The sequence below is a fragment of the Triticum dicoccoides genome, chromosome 7A (assembly GCF_002162155.2).
Source record: "Triticum dicoccoides isolate Atlit2015 ecotype Zavitan chromosome 7A, WEW_v2.0, whole genome shotgun sequence".
Lineage (NCBI taxonomy): Eukaryota > Viridiplantae > Streptophyta > Magnoliopsida > Poales > Poaceae > Triticum > Triticum dicoccoides.
Window position 1 is genome coordinate 158,085,595 of NC_041392.1, and position 19,255 is coordinate 158,104,849.

Consider the following 19,255-nt stretch of genomic DNA (forward strand, 5'->3'; position numbering starts at 1 on the left):
ATATATTAGGGTTTGTATTCCGTGTTAATCCTTAAATTAGTACTCATGGAAGCAATGTTACGTTGTGTTGTTTGAATGCTTATAGGGATGGGAAGAACATGTGTGTTTGTTCATCATGGGGACAAAGACACCTTCTTGAAAGGCAATATTGAACCGGATCCGGATGAGCTTGATATGGTGTTTGATAGTAGTCCTAGCTATGTGGAGCTCTTGCAACAAGTGAGGAAAGATTTGAAATGGATGGACCCTAGTGATATCGTTGAGTTGGAGGGAAGGCATAATGTAGGTTTTGGAATGCACATTCGTTGGAAGACAATGCGTATCAACTCGGAGCAACGTTGGGTTGCATACAAGGAAACGGTGGCCGATTCACTTGACAAGGCTCTTGAGTTATTTGCAATGAAGAAGGTTGATTCAAATTTGCATTTGGACTTGAACCGGAAACCCTCCCCTTTGGTTGCTAGTAGCCCCCCACCCTTGAAGCGAGATGAAATTGTTGAACCTCTTTTGACCCAAGAAGTGAGGCCAACATTGAGCCCTTTACAAACAACCAAGATGAAGCTTTACAAGAGGACAATGATGAGTATGCGGACGATGACAATGAAGTTGATCTCCATGACAACAATGTGGGTGATCTTGACAAATATCATTTGCAAGAGACAATGGACCATTCCATCCCTTTTTCCCATGCATATGCATCGGATTCGGATGACGAAGGTCCCGATGAACAAGTTGATGAGGAGGGGTTCACGGTGAAGGAGGCCGAAGCTTTCGAGAAGGTATTCGGTTGGGATCACAAGACACCATTGTTCAAGGATGTTAGCCTCGCGGATGAAGCCGTTGTGGATGGTGGCAAATCTATATCTCTTGGGGTTAGGCCAAGCTCTCACCGTGATTTGGGAGACGACAAGAACCGGATTGCTAAAGGGTCTAAGTTCGAAACCTTGTTGGAATTGAAGATGTGGCTCGACAACTACTCGGTTACGCATTATCGTCCACACAAGGTGGTGCACTCGAACGTCAATGTGCGCTACACGGTTGCATGTGCATGTGAAGATGAAATATGTCTGTGGATTGTGCGTGCAAGACCATGGAAAGGAGGTCCCGCTTGGCACGTAGTGAGTTGTGTGCCAACTCACATGTGCCGAGGCAAAAGGGTGGATGGCAAGATTGTGTCCCAAGACCACAGACAACTCACGTCCGAGTTCATCGCTTATAGGCTCTCCAACTCAATATCCACACTTCCAACAATGAGCGTCCAACATGTCATTGACCTTGTGAAAGCCATCTTTCATTACAAGGTGAAGTACGGCAAGGCATGGAAGGCGAAGCAAGCCGCATTTAAGATGTTGTATGGTACTTGGGAGGAAGCATACAACCGAATCCCTAGGTTGTTGTTAGCCATGGCCGCCACAAACCCGGGCATGGTTCATGTTGTCGAGCCTCATGGGCACCAAACAACGGTTTATGAAGGAAAGAAAGTTCGAGTATTTGGCCATGCATTTTGGGCGTTCGAGCAATGCGTGAGGGCTTTCGAACACTGTAGGCCGGTCATCGCCATTGATGGCACGTTCTTGACCGGACAATACAAGGGCACCTTGTTGGTTGCGATAGCAAGTGATGCCAATAACCGGGTGTTGCCATTGGCATTTGCTTTGGTTGAGGTGGAGAACAATGACAACTGGGAGTGGTTTTTGCGTCTTTTGAGGACGAAGGTGTTACCCGCTCAAAGGGAAATTTGTGTCATATCAGATCGGCATGCAGGAATTCTTAACGCGGTGGAGGTTGACATTCCCGGGCATGCTCCGTTGCACCATCGATGGTGCATGAGGCACTTTTGTTCGAACTTCTGTAGGGCATGTGGCCTTAAGGAGTTGGCCGATGATCTTCAAGATTGTTGTCTTGCTTTCTCCGAGAAGCGGTTCGCCACTTTGTTGAACAAATTTCTCGCACACAAATTGCTCAGGGCTAGGCGCTGCACTATACAGTGTGACGCCCAGCTCTGAGGCGTTGCACCCTTAGGCTGAGCTAAGCAGAGAGCAAACAGTTTGTTTGCAAGCTACAGCCGCTGCAGCGCCTAGCGTGGAGGCGTCACACTGTACAGTGCAACGCCCAAGAGCTAGGCATTGCACTGTACAGTGTGACGCCTCCAAGCTAGGCGCTGCAGCGGCTGTAGCTTGTAAACTTGGTCATTTTCAGGTACATTGCAACATTTCCTAGAATAAGCAGTCAGAAACTTTAAGTTCACATTTCAGTCACAGTTGAACATTATTAAGACAACAAGTGCAACGTAGAGGATCAAGTTCAACATTGCTAAGACGTCAACTCCAAGTTCAACATAACTAAGACATACAAAGAGGATCAAGTTCAACATAGAGCTACCACAACTCCAAGTTCACCGACATAACAACTCCTAGTTCACCGACATAACAACTCCAAGTTCACCGACATTACAAATAAAGGATGATGATTGGTTCCTAAGAAGAGCTAGTTACAAATAGAGCTAGTTCCTTGAGCGCTTTTTGGCTGCTCCCCCCCTCTTGCTGGCTAACTTCTTCACCTTCCTAGGAAGAGGAACACGCTCCCACTCCGGCTCCGGTTCCTCCATGTCATCGACATCGTCATCCAAATAGTCATCCAAAGCCGCCATCTGCGAGGTGCCGACCGTCCTTTTGCCTCTTTGGGTGAAGTCTTCAGGTGTGTACTTGTTGATTCCCGTCCTAGGCTTTAGCCTGTATGCAGACCTAACCTGGTACGTCCCCAAGGTCATATCATCAGCAACCTATGCATCAACAAAAGATATGGAAAGACCGTCTGTGAGGATATAGTTAGCAATGCATCAACAATTGGATATATATGCTCATGCCATACCTCTTGGGTGACCACACCCACATCCTCATCCTCCAAATGATCACCATGGCTCTGGCCCAAAGCGGGATCTGATGGTGTCGCCGACCTAGAACGTTCTGGTGATACATACTCGGGGTCACGACACCCAAAAAGGTTTGATAGCCGCCTTAACTTTTGGCCCTGGCGCTGCAACATGTACAAGTGAATGAGACATCGAACGTAGCAACACATGTTAAGTGCTAGTTTGAAGGAGATGTGAACCTTGATGAATGCTCGAAGTGCACCTTCTCCATCGCTTTTGCCAGCCAGGGTTGTTTCAAGAATAGTCTCGGTCTCATCAGCTGCTTTCTTGATCTAGGAACGCTATGAACAAAAATGGTATTAACGTGTTAGGCAAGCGAAGATGTGAATAGTGTGAATGAAAAGCAAAGAGGGAAAATACCACAAAGTTCATCATTGGAGCTAAAGGGATCACTGAGTTGCCTTTCCTGACTAATGCGTTGTACTGGTGTTGGGCTACCTCATCAAAAACAGTGGGTTCTTCCAAAATCTCCTCAGCATACGCCGGCTTGCATACCTCCACACGGGTACTTGCAAGAAACCATGTGAGATAATTGTTGAACGCTATAGGGCAGTGCTCACGAAGCTGGACTCCTTTTCCAGCCCTAGCTTGCTCCACACTAAGCGCAAACTATACGACATACTTTCTGTGATGCTTGTCCCAATCCTTAATCTTCCGCTGCCTTTTCCTATCCAACCTGCAAGTTAGAAACATAATATTAGTAGCATCGAAACCGTCGAGAAGCTGCTAAGTACTCAAGGTTAATTATATCTGACGTGTGTAGCAACTTGTCCGTGTCCTCCCACTCCGGCGGATGTGCCTGGAACAAACCAAACTAACGGCGCACTCGATGTGGGAGGTGAAGCTCAACCGCCTAGTTGCATATGAGTGGGCACCGCATACGCCAGAGATCCCTATCCGTAGTGCACATCGGATTCAGCCTGAACTCTAAAGGGTTACCAAAACTATCTCTTGTTCCATACGGCTCCCATATCACCTGCAAAATGGGATAGAATGCAAAATTGATATCGACTTGCAATAGAAGCATCATAATCACTTATGCAATGTCAATTCACCTGCTCAGGCGTGATCGCGTCAAGCTCGCTCTGGTACAACTTGTACATGACCGAGGGATCATCTGTCGTCTCATTTAACACATCCCACTTGTAAGCCCAAGTGGGTAGCCGTAGTAGGTTGCCTTTGTCGTCCCAATCATCGTACTTCACCTTCTTCGGACGTCCAACCGGCAAACGCTCCCAGCTCCATATGGAAAGTGCGAGCAAACAACCACCAATACCTCCAGATGACCTACAACAGGCTTCGTCCAACTGCACATAAAAGAGAACATGGTTCAATTAAGAGCAAGATCGCATTCATAATGTAGCAATGAAGTGAAAAGGAAACAACTTCATACCTGTCTATACAAGTAAGCCAGTTTCGCCGAACCCCAACTCCAATTGCTATCGAAGACGGTCAACGCCTTCAGCCACATCCATGGAGCATTCTTTCCTGTGCCATCAGAAAACATAGTCCTGGATATCACATACCACATGTAGACACGAGCATATGTCTTGACAGTGTCCTCATCAGCTTCCGGTGGGCAAGTACCAAAGTGTTCAGTAATCCATGTGAAAGTAGCACCGGCTGCGACTCTTTCCTTCTTCTTGTCTTCTGCTGCTGGTTCCGGAGGCTCCGGAGGAACCATACCGATAAGGGCATGCATCTGCGCACGCCACCCATCGGAAACGGTGCTCATACATAGAGGATTCCCATCGATAGGAAGATCGGTGATCATAGCAATATCCTGGAGCGTCACGGTCATCTCCCCGGTCCGTAGATGGAAACTATGTGTCTTCGGCTGCCAATGATCAATTAGCGCAGTGAGTGCTGGAGCATTGTTGGGTGGCGTCGACCGTCTGACCATATGAATGAAAGGGAGAAGTCATGTCTCCCTTACATACGGTGTGTATCGCTCATCATAGCGCATCCACCCAAGGGTGACCCCGTGAGAATGAAGCTTCAAAGGTGCAAGCGCCTACAAACAAACAATTCATAACATTACATATGGGGCATTTGTGTTTGAAATAAATACAAAATTCATAAAACAGGCCACTTTCATTATTACCCGCTGCTCCACCGCCATAGCATATGACCGGTGTTGTTTGTCCCAGTGATCATCGAGAAGCCAAACCATCCTAACAATTTTGAAAGAAAGCTTTCTTGTCAAGATGATTATCTTTTGAATACAAATAAACTAAAGTACGCCTACTAGATGCAACCGTACCAATCTATGTATCCAACCATATCAAATCAAACAAAACTAATAAACTAGGATTTCACAAATAACTAGGCCTACTTCATACAAATAACTTTTCCATAAACTATGCCTACTTCATACAAATAACTCTTCCATAAACTAAACTAGGGTTCCACAAATCAAACAAACAAGGGTTGTAATACATGCAAAGTTCTAATACATGCAAGATTCAAATCTAATCTAATCAAACAAGGATTCCCCAAATCTTCAAAATATCATATTTTTTATGGATATAAAGAAGGGGATCAGAGGAGAGTACCTTCTAGGATGGATTGGTGAAGAAATGCACGGACCAAATCATCGGATCTGAAGGATTTGGGAGAGGGGATTGAGAGGGGGAGAGGAGGAAGCCGCCGGCGCGCCTGTTCTGTAACTCCTGGAACGAATGGGTGGGGTGGCTGGCATCTAAGTCACAATGCAGTGCCTACGGGCCGGGCGCTGCACATTACATGTGTGGCGCCTAGCTCGGAGGCGCTGCACTACTGGGTACGGGCCCAAGGGCTGCCATGGTGGACAGGCGTGCAACGCCCCAGAGCTGGGCGTTGCACTGTAGGGTGTGGCGCCTGCGTGGCGGGCGCTACACAAAAGGGTCAGTGCTGTGAAATAGTTTCACGGGCAGTTCATTCCATGAATTGATTTCGTCCCAAGGTCAAAATTGTCAAATTTGCCGGTGGAGGGGTTGCGGCAGGTTGCTTGGTAGTTGCCCGTGCATGTGTTCAGGTGCCCAGATCGGGAGGTGCTCATCCAATCCTTCTGATCTTTTGGGACTGGTTCCTTGGGTTCAAGGTGAAGCAGTCGCATTCTGCTGCTAGCGAGGCATCACCAAAGCGAGCGGTGTTGGTGGCGGCTATGGCATCTCCCACGCACTGGTGATGTTGATTTGCATTTCATGCTCTAGTTCCAGCCATGTTGTCCCTTGAGCTGATGAGGCTGGGTAAAGCCCTCTTTGGTGAAGTGATCTTCAGTATGCTTTGTTGTCTATGTTATTCATTGGAATGATCAATCCGACATGCGACGATGGCCGCCCTGCGGATTATGGTGGCCACCAAAAGGTCTTCTCAGAGTTTCATCTCTTTAGATCTTTCGGTAGTTGACTTCGGTGATGAGATGCAAACTATTGATGATGGCTTGACACGGAGGAATCTTGTGCAGCGGCGACGATTCCAATGCATGTAGTTGCTGGATTGTGGAAAAGTGCCAGCGACAATACATGAGTGACTTTGATGATGGTGCTACTCGAGCACCCAATCTTGAGCTCCGTGGTGAAAGCCTAGGTCTAACCCAAGTTGGTCATGCCTAGCAATGGTGATGTTTTACATCGTACCTTGTTGAAGGTGTTGTTCAAATATGCTTAGACTGATTCTTCAGAGTGAAAACCTAGATTATGGCCTTGGGTGGTTGGATCTGATGACGGCGGCCCTTGAATGTAGCTCCCTTCGTGAAGGTGTTACTGTTGAAGAACATCGTCATCCATATGATGCCATGAGAAGGTTGGTGCGAATATGGTCATTGTTTTAACTTGCCGATTGCAGATCTGATCACGTTGGGCCATTTTCTCTCCTTGCCTATACATAGCTTTGGTCTTAGAGCATCTCCAACAGCCGCGCCAAAAGACGCGCGCGCGGGGTAAATTGACTTTTTAGCTCGCGCGGGACGTTTTCGCCCGCTCCAGCGGTGGTGGGAAACTAGCGCGCGTGCGAAAAGATTGCGCGCGGGGGGAAAAGGCGGCCGCTCGCGCGCTACATTTGGCGCGCCGCGTCCGGCGCGCCTATAAATTGCAGCGCCTCTGCCGCTTTCTCCATCTCTCCACCGCCCTTTGTCGCTCTCTCCATCTCTCCATCACCCTCTGCCGCGCTCTGCCGCCGACAGCCACCATCGCGCCACCATGCGCCTCACCGCCGCGGAGGTATGGGCTACCGCGGCGTCCGCGTGCGTCCGTCCGGCACCTACTCCGCCGAGATTCGGTCGGGCGCGGCATGCGGCTCCGTTTCGGAACCTTCGACACCGCCCAGGTGGGCGCCCGTGCGTACGACGCTGCGGCGTGGCGCCTCCTGCGGTCCCATCAGGACATGAACTTCGCCGACGTGGCGACGCGGGAGTGCGCACAGGAGTTGGCACCTTTCCCGCGGCTTGTCACTGACAAGGATCATCACAAGCACCGGAGGCGGGAGCATCGTCTCAGGCTGGCCGAGATGGACGAGCAAGCCATGGCGCTGTGGAGTCATCGCTTCCCGGAAGACACCAACGAGGAACAGTTCTTCGCCCAGAGGAGGGCGAAGAGGAGGGAGGAGCGAGCCGACTATCGCGAGGACAATCGAAGGCGGAAGGCGGTCGCTAAATACAACCAAGCGCTAGGAGATGCGTCCTCCTGGAACTCCGGCGACAAGCGGTTCCTTGACGCCTACGCTCCGACGTCGAAGGAGGACATCACTGAGATAGAGTCCGAGTCGGACGAGTAGTAGTAGTAGGAGAACTATATCTACTAAACCAAATATGTACGAATCGTAGTAGAAAAAACTGAAATTTAGCGCGCCTGCTGGAGCAGCGTGGGCGCGCTTTAATTTGCGGCGGCCGCTAGAGCCAGCGCACCACCGCGCGCAAAAGCTGGCTAACCCGGCGCTGTATCCTGACTTTTAGCGCGCGGCGCGTTCCGCGGCTGTTGGAGATGCTATGGCTTTGCTATCTGCTGGCAGGTTGTTGTATGTGTGTGTTAATATTGGTTGTGTGCATTCTAGCTATGCAGAGATTGGGTACGTACTTATTATGTTTGTATTCTTCTGATACATCATTTTGAGTCAATAAAATCCACTATTTGCCAAAAAAACAAAGAATTATTTGGAAGGATTCGACCAAAAGTTCGATAACTTTTGGACCGCAATAGCATACGGACATTGTGAGGGGTGACATTTACAAACATTTCTGCCGGCAGTTTCTTAAGATACGGCTCTCAATATTTTTGGACATGCTTAGCAGTTTTTTTTTAAGAATGAAATTTTGAGTAAAAAACAACCAGACATTTTGAGTCAAAAACAAGCAGAAACTGCAACTGTCATCGTTTGATCTCGCGTCGCAACTAAAACTGCCAGCAGAATACATTTATTTGGTATCACCTTTTCAGGGAACGTAAACCAGATAGCATTACCGTAACTTTTTGATTGGCATGTGTTGTCCGATTTTGGCAACATAGTATTTTCACACGTGATTGATCTAGCTGGTTAAAATTCAGCATTAAATTTTTGATAATGTTAAAATTCTTATGCAACAAGTTGGATTCTTTCGATCTATACTTCTTCATCGGCGATAGTTGTTGCTCTGGTGCGCTAGCCCTATGGGGCCTTAGCATGACGATTCCCAACTGTCTACTACAATAAGTTTGGCCTAGCTTCGATGTGGGAGAGGTGATTACGGCGGCGTGCCTTTGGCTCGCTTCCATGGTAAATCGAACGTTTTGATAGCAAATTATGTTGTCACGAGTATGTCAACTTCAATTAATACATCTGTACCGTAATAATTGTCGTGATTTTAGTTCAAGCATGACAAATCCTGATAAAATACTGGAATGGCAAGGATTTGCCATGCTTACTAAAGAATATCATCCTCGCGACAACATAATTTGCGACAACATAATCCTGATCAAATAATGTAAGATTTGGAAGACTCACCTTAGGGGCTAGACAGGTCAGGGTCGACTGGGCGGGCAACCATGCACCCGAACGCGACGGCGCCGTCCGCCGCCGGTGATCGCCGGCGCGTCGGTGGGCGGTTCTGGGCTCTCGCCGAGTCCGACGAAGAAGACGCGGACGACGATGGGTATGCATCTCCGGCGGAGGCGCCGCCCTCACCGACACCTTCAGATCTCGTCTGTGATTTATTCCATGCAGGTTATTGCGAAGATGAAGTGGCCATGATGATCGATCAGGTTCTGCCACCGGACAATCCGGCGCGTATCGGTCTTCACGTGGGCGAGAAGATCGAGATGATCCGGCGCGTTGTTCATCGGAAGACGGCGGCGTCGGCGATCCGGCCCTGGAAAGGACCCATTCCTAAGGTGAGTCTTCCAAATCTTGCATTATTTGATATGATTAGACCGGAATCTTGGATTACGGTGAAGAAGCGGAAGAATGCGAGGCGGCACGCCGGTCGGCAGGCGTCAGCGGCGCCCGTCATGGCTGCGGCGGCGACCGAGAACTCGACCGCGAGGTTGATTCGTTTGAATCAGCTGCTGGGTGCGGCTGGGCCGGTTCGGACGGATTTGGGCCTGCGTGAAGTTGGGCCGGAGTCAGATGGGTATGAGGCCCATGCTGCTCTAGGCTCTTCTGCCCGTATCGTTATTGATGCCCCATGCACGTACGAGGGCGAGCGTGATTTCTGTCGTGCGCCGTCGCCCCTTCCTTCTAGGGTTCGCAAGCTTGGGTCGCGAGGTTTCCCGGCTTGCGGGGCTAGTCAGGCAAGGAGGATCCCTCCACTCCGTACGATGGCCGGCCGTGGGGCAACTCCGCCGCCTGCTGGGAAGACCATCGGTGTGGTGGGAAGGGGCGGGGCAGCTCCGCCGTCGGCGGCGGGGCCTGGGCGAGGTGCCCTGGTGCCGCCCGGACAGAGACCGCCGGCGGGCGGTGGAGGGGCGCTAGGTCTTCCGGGCCGGGGCGCTACTCTCCAGGGCGCCCGGCCACCGGGGCAGCAGCTCCCTGCTGCAGGGCGGGGCGGGCCGAGGTCGCCTGCACCGGGTGCGGCGCCCGGAGCTATGCCGGCAGCGGGTCGTGCTGGCATGCAGCCGACGGCGCCGGGCGTGGCCGGAGTGGCTCCGGCTGGTCGTGGTGCTACTGCCCTTGGGGTGGTGCAGACTCCCTCTGGTGGTCCGCCTCGCGCCGCACCTCCGCCCCACTACGTCGCAAGGCTGACTCAAAACCGCGCGGGTCCAACACAGACGAGGCCGAATTCTAGCAACAGAGACCCCAAGGATCCGCCCCGAGGCCAGTGGGGGGATGATGGGTATGATGCGTATGGTGACGAACAGCACCGAGGATCCTCTTCCACGGGAGGAGGTCGTGGATTTGCCTGGCAAAGCGACGGGTCTGCTGAGAGACTGTTTCTTGGCCCGGCAGGTGGTTTTGTCGAGGGGGCCTCCGGCCCGGATCACCGTCAGAGAGGAGGCTTTCATGGCCATCGTGGTGGTCGGGGTGGGGGCCGTGGGAGATTTCGCCGACCGCCCCCGCCCAGGGCAGTTGATCCTGCGGCGTCTACAGTGGAGTCCGACCATACTTCCACTGAGCTTTCTTCCCAGGCGATGGAGGTGGTGAATGCCTTGGCCAGTGTTGAGGTTCCTGAGACTGGGACGGTGGATGAGGCTACCGATAGGTCTGATGCCGAGAGGGCGTCCAAATATGCACGTAAGAAGGAGAGGATGATTTGTTACCGTTGTGGTGAGAAGGGCCACTTCATTGCTGAGTGTGTGGCCCAACTGTGTGAGTCGGGTGGCAAGCCTGCACATGACTCGAGGGAGTGCCCGTTGTTGCGTGACCTGCCTCCGACGCTTAATATTTATGGAGTCTATTGTGCTGAGCTCATGTTTTTTGAGTCCCCGGCGGCGAGAGAGGTCCCGGAGGATACCCTGAGCTTGACTACCGGGATTGTGAGGGCGAGGTGACTGGGGCACAGATTGTGAGGAGGCTTCAGGAGCTGGCTCCCGGGGATTTTAGATGGGAATTGGTGCTCATCAAGGACAGGGTTTTTAAGGTTGATTTCCCAACTGTGGATGATTTGCAGAAATTGTTGAGCTTTGGCTTGTGCAGAGTCCCCGGTATTAAGTGTATCCTGGAGTTCCACGAGTGGAAGCAGGTTGAGCCTAAGGGAAAGCCGCTTACGCAGGTCTGGTTGCGGTTTAGAGGGGCTCCATCTAAGCCTTTGCAGGATGCTCGAGTGGTGGCTAGTATGGGCATCTTGGTTGGGAAGACAGAAAAAGTGGATATGGCTTTCACACGTGCCCATGGGGTGGCCCGACTTTTAGTGAGTGTTCTGGATATTGAGTTCGTGCCTGATAAGGTCAACTGGACCTATAGGGGAGAGGTGTTCCCGCTAGAGATCGAGTTTGAGGACACTGATTTATTTGCTGATGCGGTTAATGGTAACGATGTTGACATGCACGACAGTGATGGAAATGCGGGGGCTAAGGGGGCACCGTCAGATGAGCCCATGCGAGAGGGGTCTCACGGTTCTCACCCAGCTACTCAGTTGCCTGGGGATGGGACCGGGGTTGAGCCCGCAGCATCACCAGCGGTGCCCATGACTACTCTGCGTTTTGGGTCCTTTGAGCCAGCCTCGGCACCTCCCAGACTATGGAGTGACCGGGTAGATTCTGATGATTATCTTGAGCACACGCTCCCTCCGTTGGAGTTCGAGGGGGATGCTGGATTGTGTGCTGGACGGTCGGCAAGGACTTTGGTTGGAGCTACGGAGAGGAGGCCGGAGGGTGCTTCTCTTGTCTTGGCGCCTCACGTGGACGCGACTCCGGTGTCGGCGACTGCGGGCGAGATGGGTCGTAGGGGAGGGGGTTCGGGGCAGGTGGCCTCGCCTTCTCCCATCCCCATCCGATCTCGGTGGCGTCGGTGACGCCGGCCCCGAGGGGGTCGGCCGGTGCTGGGAGAGGGAGCCCGAGGCAGGCGGCCTCGGCTCCTGCTACTCCGGTGGTGGCAGTAACCACCGCGGCAGCAGCTGCGTTGGGGGGTGCTGGGGCAGGAGGCCCTGGCTCCTCCTTCTTCCCCGACGGTCAGGAGGACCGCTTCTCCTTCGTCGATGGCTCATCCGTCTGAGCCGGCGGGTGGGGTGGGAGGAGGGCGCGGGCAGGCGGTCCCCGTCATCCCCTCTTTGCTCATACCCATGGCGGGGATCCCTGGTGTGGGGCACCCATCTGAGGGGCTCGGGAGCCCGCAGACGCCTTCTCTGGTAACCTCAGTAGACCCTTGGAGGGACTCTGTGCCAGGTTTTACTAGGGAGGAGGTTGTCGCGTTTGGCGGGATCCCGGACCCTATCTTCGAGGGGAGACGGATGAGTGCTCGCATCCTCAACATCCCGGAGGTGGATGATATGCAGCAGCGGTGCGCTATGAGGGCGGCCAAGCTTTAGGAGGCTGCATTATCTTCTGGTATGTCCGTCAACTTATCTAATTCCTTATTGCATTTTTCTAATGAGGAGATTATAAATAATGCAAACCAATTAGGAGTTTCACTAGGTGCTACGGATAGTGAGATTACCAATTCGGTAAATGATCTATTAGATTTGGAGGCGGAACGTGCCTTAGAGACTATTCGTAATCTTGCAGCAATTAAACCAATGAATGATGATGAGATTGATGCGTTAGGGGTTAGAGTGCTCGATAGTTTGTGTGCGGATCTAGCACCCCCCAATCATGACTCTGAGGAAGATGATGTACCCCTAGAGAATTATGCTAGTAATATATGTGAACCCGGTTATGAGGACCGGGCGACAGAGCCTAGTAAACCTAAGCGTAAGTGGAAAAGGAAGATCTATCCCGATTCCGCAGTTTGTAGGAGTGCTAGGATTCGAACCACTAAAAAATTCCATGATGAAATATGAGAGGAATCTTTTGGAATAGCAGAGGTCTGAAAGACTTGGCTAAAAGAAGATTCCTAGCTGAGGCAGCTTTAGAGAAGAGGTTAGATTTTGTTGCTCTATCGGAGACGGGTAGAGATAACTTTGCGCCCCAGTTTCTTTCTTCTCTTGTGGGTGGTATTGATTTCGATTGGCATTGCCTCCCTTCGCGAGGAAGATCGGGTGGTATCTTACTAGGTGTGAGATGCGATTCGCTTGAAGTCCGAAGTGTAGTGATGGGCGACTTCGCGGTGAAGTTTCGAGTCAGGTCTAGGATAGATGGTTTTAACTGGGCTTTGGTGGCGGTTTATGGTGCCGCACAGCCCGAGCTTAAAGCGGAGTTTCTGGCGGACCTTGTTCGAATCTGTGGGTCAGAACAGCTTCCAATTTTAGTTGGAAGTGATTTCAATATCATCAGGAGGAGAGAGGAGAAGAACAATGATAACTTTGACGGAAGATGGTCGTTTATGTTCAATACCATTATTGAAAGCTTGGATCTGAGAGAGATAGAGCTTTCTGGTAGAAAGTTTACCTGGGCTAATGCTCTGCCAAACCCTACCTATGAAAAACTTGATCGTGTTCTTGCGAGCGTGGAGTGGGAAAAAAAGTTCCCTCTGGTTATGGTGCAAGCTCTTTCGAGGGGAATATCTGATCACACCCCATTGTTCGTGGACTCAGGGGAGCCGAACCACGTGGGTAACAAGAACACCTTCTCTTTCGAGATGTCATGGTTTGAACGTGAGGGGTTCGTGGACTTGATTGCCAGGGAGTGGGATAGAGGTGTAGGAGGCAAGACTGCGATAGAGCATTGGCAGAATAAGATTAGGCATTTGAGAAGTTTCTTATGGGGTTGGGCTAAGCACCTCAGTGGTGTGTATAAGATTGAAAAGGATAGACTCCTTACTCTTATACAGGCCCTGGACATACAGGCTGAATCCACTATTTTATCGCCAGCTGAGCTTCAGGTTAAAAATGAGGCGGAGAAGAGGTTGAAAGAACTGCTCCGCGAAGAAGAATTGAAGTGGGCTTTGCGTGCTAAAGTCCGCAAAATGGTCCAAGGGGACGCGAATACTCAATTCTTCCATTTGATAGCTAATGGCAAGCACAGAAAGAAGTGTATCTTTCAGCTTGAGCAAGACGAGGGCACTATTTTAGGTCAGGATAACCTAAAAACATATATTATCGACTATTATAAGCAGCTGAGGATGTGCCCCAGCTATCGGCTGCCGATAATGATATTCTGGTTGCCCCGTTCTCGGAGAAGGAGGTGTTTGATGCTATTGCACAGATGAAAAACAATACGGCTCCCGGACCGGATGGATTCCCGGCAGAGTTCTATAAAAAGTGCTGGCACATTATTAAGGGGGGTTTACTACCTATGTTCCATGATCTGTTCTCTGGACAGCTTCAATTATTTCACTTGAATTTTGGGACTATCACACTACTTCCCAAGAAAACAGATGTTGTGAGAATTGAGCAATTCAGGCCGATCTGTCTCCTTAATGTTAGTTTCAAAATTTTCACCAAGGTCGAGACTGACAGGCTCACACAGATTGCGCATTCTGTGGCGCAACAGTCCCAAACTGCTTTCATGCCGGACAGAAATATCCTTGAAGGGGTGGTCGTCCTGCATGAAACACTCCATGAAATCCATTCCAAAAAATTAGATGGAGTAATTTTTAAGGTGGATTTCAAGAAAGCGTACGATAAGGTCAAATGGCCATTCCTCCAACAGTCATTGCGTATGAAAGGTTTTGATGAAGCCTGGCGCCGACAGGTTGAATCATTTATGCAAAAAGGTAGTGTGGGAATTAAAGTTAATGATGACATAGGTCATTACTTCCAGACACATAAAGGCCTAAGACAAGGAGATCCGATGTCCCCTATCCTGTTTAACATTGTGGTGGATATGTTAGCAATTTTGATAGGAAGGGCTAAGGAAAATGGTCAAGTAGGTGGATTGGTACCTCATCTTATTGATGGAGGTGTATCCATCCTTCAGTACGTTGATGATACAATCATCTTTATGGAGCATGACTTGGCCAAGGCGAGAAATATGAAGCTTGTGTTATGCCTATTTGAACAATTGACCGGGTTAAAGATTAACTTTCATAAGAGCGAGATGTTCTGTTTTGGTAGGGCCAAAGACGAACAGGATGCTTATAGGCAATTGTTTGGGTGTGAGTTGGGAGAGTTACCCTTCTCTTACCTGGGGATTCCAATCCACCATCGTAGGCTGACAAACAAAGAGTGGAAGTGCATCGAGGACCAATTTGAGAAGAAAATGAGTTGCTGGAAGGGTAAGCTCATGTCATACGGAGGCCGATTAATCCTGATTAATTCAGTGCTCACGAGTATGCCAATGTTTCTCCTATTGTTCTTTGAGGTCCCAGTTGGTGTTAGGAAGAGACTGGACTTCTATCGATCGCGTTTCTTTTGGCATGGTGATGAGCTTAAAAGAAAATATCGGCTTGCCAAATGGGATATCATCTGTAGACCGAAAGACCAAGGGGGTCTAGGTATTGAGAATCTAGAAGTTAAGAATAAATGCCTTCTTAGCAAGTGGCTGTGGAAGCTCTCATCGGAGAATGATGCTATGTGGGCTCAAATCCTTCGCAGCAAGTACCTCCAGACAAAAACTTTGTCCCAGGTTACAGTCAGGCCGACCGATTCACCTTTCTGGAAAGGCCTGATGAAAGTCAAACAGTCCTTGTTTAATAGGACGAAGTTTGTTATTGGAAACGGCACGAGTACACGTTTCTGGGAGGATACTTGGCTCGGCGAGACACCCTTAGCCATCCAATATTCGTCTTTGTACCGCATTGTTCAACGACGTGAGGTGTTCGTCGCATCGGTCTTTTAATCTACCCCCCTTAATATTCAGTTCCGACGAACACTAGCGGGCAATCGTTGGGAAGAATGGCTCCGTCTAGTTAGGAGACTGATGGAGGTCCAGCTTTCACAACAACCCGATGAATTACGCTGGAAATTGACTAAGTCTGGAGTATTCACGGTTAAATCAATGTATATTGATGTTATTGATTCGAACTCCATTCCTACGTCCAAGCATGTTTGGGATGTCAAAGTTCCTTTGAAAATAAAAGTGTTTATGTGGTTTGTCCATAAACAAGTTATTTTAACTAAGGACAACTTGATAAAGCGTAATTGGACAGGACCTACTAGGTGTAGTTTCTGCGATTGGGATGAGACTATCAAACACCTCTTTTTTGATTGCTCGTTGGCCAAGGTACTTTGGTAGACGGTCCACATTGCCTTTAATATCAATCCACCGAATTCTGTTAATGCGTTATTTGGGACATGGCTTAATGGGATTGAGCCTGACTTAGCGAGACATATTCGGGTTGGAGTTTGTGCTTTGCTGTGGACTACCTGGACTTGCAGAAATGATTTGGTTTTTAACAGAATATCATGTATACATTTTTTGCAGGTCATATTCCGAACTACGGCTCTGATCCGTTCGTGATCGCTACTCACCCAGACGGAGGCCAGGGAACATTTGGTTACTGGGTCTTTTCGCTGGGAGATGGTAGCTCGGAATATCTTCAACCGGTTTGGATGGCGGTCATGTAACAGGATAGGCAATTAGTTTCCCTATCTAGTTTTAGCCAACCGGTTGTGGCGTCTTTTCTTGGCTAGTTGGTGTTTCTAGCCCTTATTGGCTCTGTGTGAGCTTTCTATGCTTTTTTATTACTTTTGAAGACCTTTGTAACCATGTTGGCACTACTTTATTTGGTTAATAAGATGGCCGTATGCATCTTTCTGATGCAGAGGCCGAGGAATCCCCTTTTCAAAAAAAAAAACAGGTATGGCGCTTACCAGGGTCCCTTCCAAAAACTTTTGGAATTTTGACGTGTAATTCACACCACCGTTTATTCAACACCCCTCAAAACATTCTCGTTTTTACAAACTGCTAATCAAGTGAAAGAACAAATTTAAATTGCAAAAAAGCTACAACCCTGGACAGGAGACATCAATCGCAAATTAACGAACAAATCAAATTAGAGAGGAAACCAACGGCTTTGATCCTCTGTGACTAGCATTTTGGGAGATCAGCCGGTGGGGGGAGCAACTTCTGGTTCGGAAGGCTTCCGTCTAGTACCAGCCATGCCATTCTCAATCCCCACGTCGTGTGCACCTCCAAATGGCAATGCATGAACCATACACCTGCACGTACATGAATATGATAGGTAGTATGAGCATGGACATAAACATTCTTTCAGTACGGTTTGCATTTAACTCTAGGTACCTGGGTTATCGGCGAGGAAGCGAATGGCCACCCACCCGCCGGCGGGCACCCCAACGGTGTTCCGCTCTACCGGGTCGACGAGGTTGAACTTGGCGGGGTCGTTCACGGCGTCGTAGTTGCCAAACCCTTGCCCGACCACAAAGAAGTTGAAGCCGTGCAGGTGTAGGGGGTGGCTCTCGAAGCCGAGGATGCTCGTGTCCTGCATCACCAGCTCCACCGACGTGTTGAATGGCAGCACGAGGAGCTTGGTCCCCTTGGCCACGTTCGTGTTGTTCGGCGGCGCCCCCGTGTAGTTGAATTTCAAGAGGGGCGTGACCGGGAAGTTGGACCCGTAGACTCCCCGAGACACGCCGGTGAAGTGCGACTGGAGGAGAGCCGTGGAAGGGAGCACCAGCGAGACGTTGTTCATGGCCGCCGCGAACTGCGTTTTGTTGGTGGGCCCCTGGCACGTAGTGTTCGCGGGGCACGGGAGCGTGCCCAGCCCGACCGTGAAGAAGAACGGCTTGTCCACAGACCGTGGCACGGCCGCCGGGTACTGAGGCGTGGCGAGGCTGCGGAGCTTGGAGGTGAAGTTGGTGACGAAGCCGGTGTCGTTGAACCGCGGCAGAGCCGGCTTGGACAGCGGCAAGTCCTTGTCAAAGCTTGGCACGGAGGGCGAGCCGGGCTTTTGGTACTCGAGGATGCCAGCGACAGTGGTGTTGTCGAAGGTGCCAGGCCTGATGGTGGAGTAGGGCGCGGCCGACATGTAGAAGTTGGCCTTGGGGTGGAACGGCTTGGCGGTGAGGAGTACGTTGGTGGTCTGGCCTGGAGAGATGATCAGGGTCTTGACGGTGAAAGGCTTGACGTAGACGGCGTCGACCTCAACGACGGTGAGTGTATGATTGGCGACGGAGAAGAAAAGCTCATCGTTGAGCGCGGCATTGACGAGGCGCAACATGTACGTTTTCCCGGGTTCCACCTTCAGTTTGAAAGTGTCTGAGATGTGTCACCATACAACATCTCTATTAGTAGTTGGCGCGTTTTATAAACATGTGACATTGGCTAGAAAGAATAGAAAACACGTAGTACCTTTGGCAGAGCAATTGTAGAGCGGCCCAGGGAGCCCGTTGATCGTGAAAGCGTCGGAGATGTTGGGTGCTCCGCCCGTCCGAAGCGCCTGCCTGACCACCGCCTCCGTGTCGGCCTTCCACCACTCGCCGAAGACCACCGGGACCTCTTTGTGCGGCGCAGCGAACGGGTAAGGCACGCCGTGCTTGGGGAGGATGATGATGGCGCCGTAGACGGTGGCGCGCAGCCAGGAGATGTGCGCGTGCCACCACAGCGTGCCGCGCTGCCCGGTGACGGTGAAGTCGTAGACGTAGCTCTGACCCGTCTGGATGGGGCACTGCGTGACGTACGCCGGCCCGTCGGCCCAGCCGGTCCGCAGCTGGCGGATGCCGTGCCAGTGCAGCGTCACGTTGTGGGCGACGCGGTTGGTGACGCGGACGACGACGCGGTCGCCTTCCCTCGCCAGCAGCGCCGGGCCGGGGTACTCCCCGTTCACCGTCACTATGCTCTTGGTGCCGCACAGCCTCGTCACATTCGCCATTTGCACCTGCATGCATGCAGACGTATTAAGGTTTCGATCAAGACGAGCTCGAGCACCATGCATGAATTAATGTGATCAGATCAAGATGATGACCGCAAATGCATGCAGAAGATGGAAGAATTGTGGACATACGTTGAAATTGTAGTGCCTGGTGACGCTCTGGGCTTGGACGATGAGCAGCAGCAGGGTCGCCATGAGGAGAGAGCACGGAGCTGGAAGGCCATAGGAGATAGCCATGGCCATAGCTTGTACTCCTTTTGAGCTTCTGTATCTTGAGGCAGCTCTTGAGGAGCAGAGGACAAGATGATGGAGGGTGGAATGAATGTTGAGACAAGCACTTCGGCTGAGTATATATATGTGCTGAACAGGAGGTCCCAAACGTGTGGCAACTACGTACCACCGGCCGGCCGGGCCATTTGCTTGAGATACATGCATGAATGGCCGCACGACGGACAGGCTTAGGCGGCAATTCTCGTTATTTGGTGGATGAACTATCAGGGCTAGCTTCAAGGGATGGAGAGAAGCTTGAGCTGGAGCGCGCCCTAGCTTTGGAGTGCGGCTACATCC

The 19,255-nt window shown here is 50.8% G+C and overlaps 1 protein-coding gene and 1 pseudogene across 1 annotated transcript; both read right to left on the reverse strand.

Annotated features, from left to right (window-relative positions):
* Positions 1-2,119: 2,119 nt before the first annotated feature.
* LOC119333320 lies at positions 2,120-5,105 on the reverse strand (annotated as a pseudogene).
* Positions 5,106-16,715: 11,610 nt separating this feature from the next.
* Positions 16,716-18,985, reverse strand: LOC119328123 (laccase-4-like). Its single transcript, XM_037601152.1, has 4 exons — positions 18,821-18,985; positions 18,169-18,694; positions 17,101-18,075; positions 16,716-17,018 (listed from the first exon to the last, which is right to left on the reverse strand). The coding sequence occupies exons 1-4, from the start codon at positions 18,929-18,931 to the stop codon at positions 16,888-16,890; spliced, it is 1,743 nt and encodes a 580-aa protein (XP_037457049.1). The 5' UTR covers positions 18,932-18,985; the 3' UTR covers positions 16,716-16,887.
* Positions 18,986-19,255: the final 270 nt, after the last annotated feature.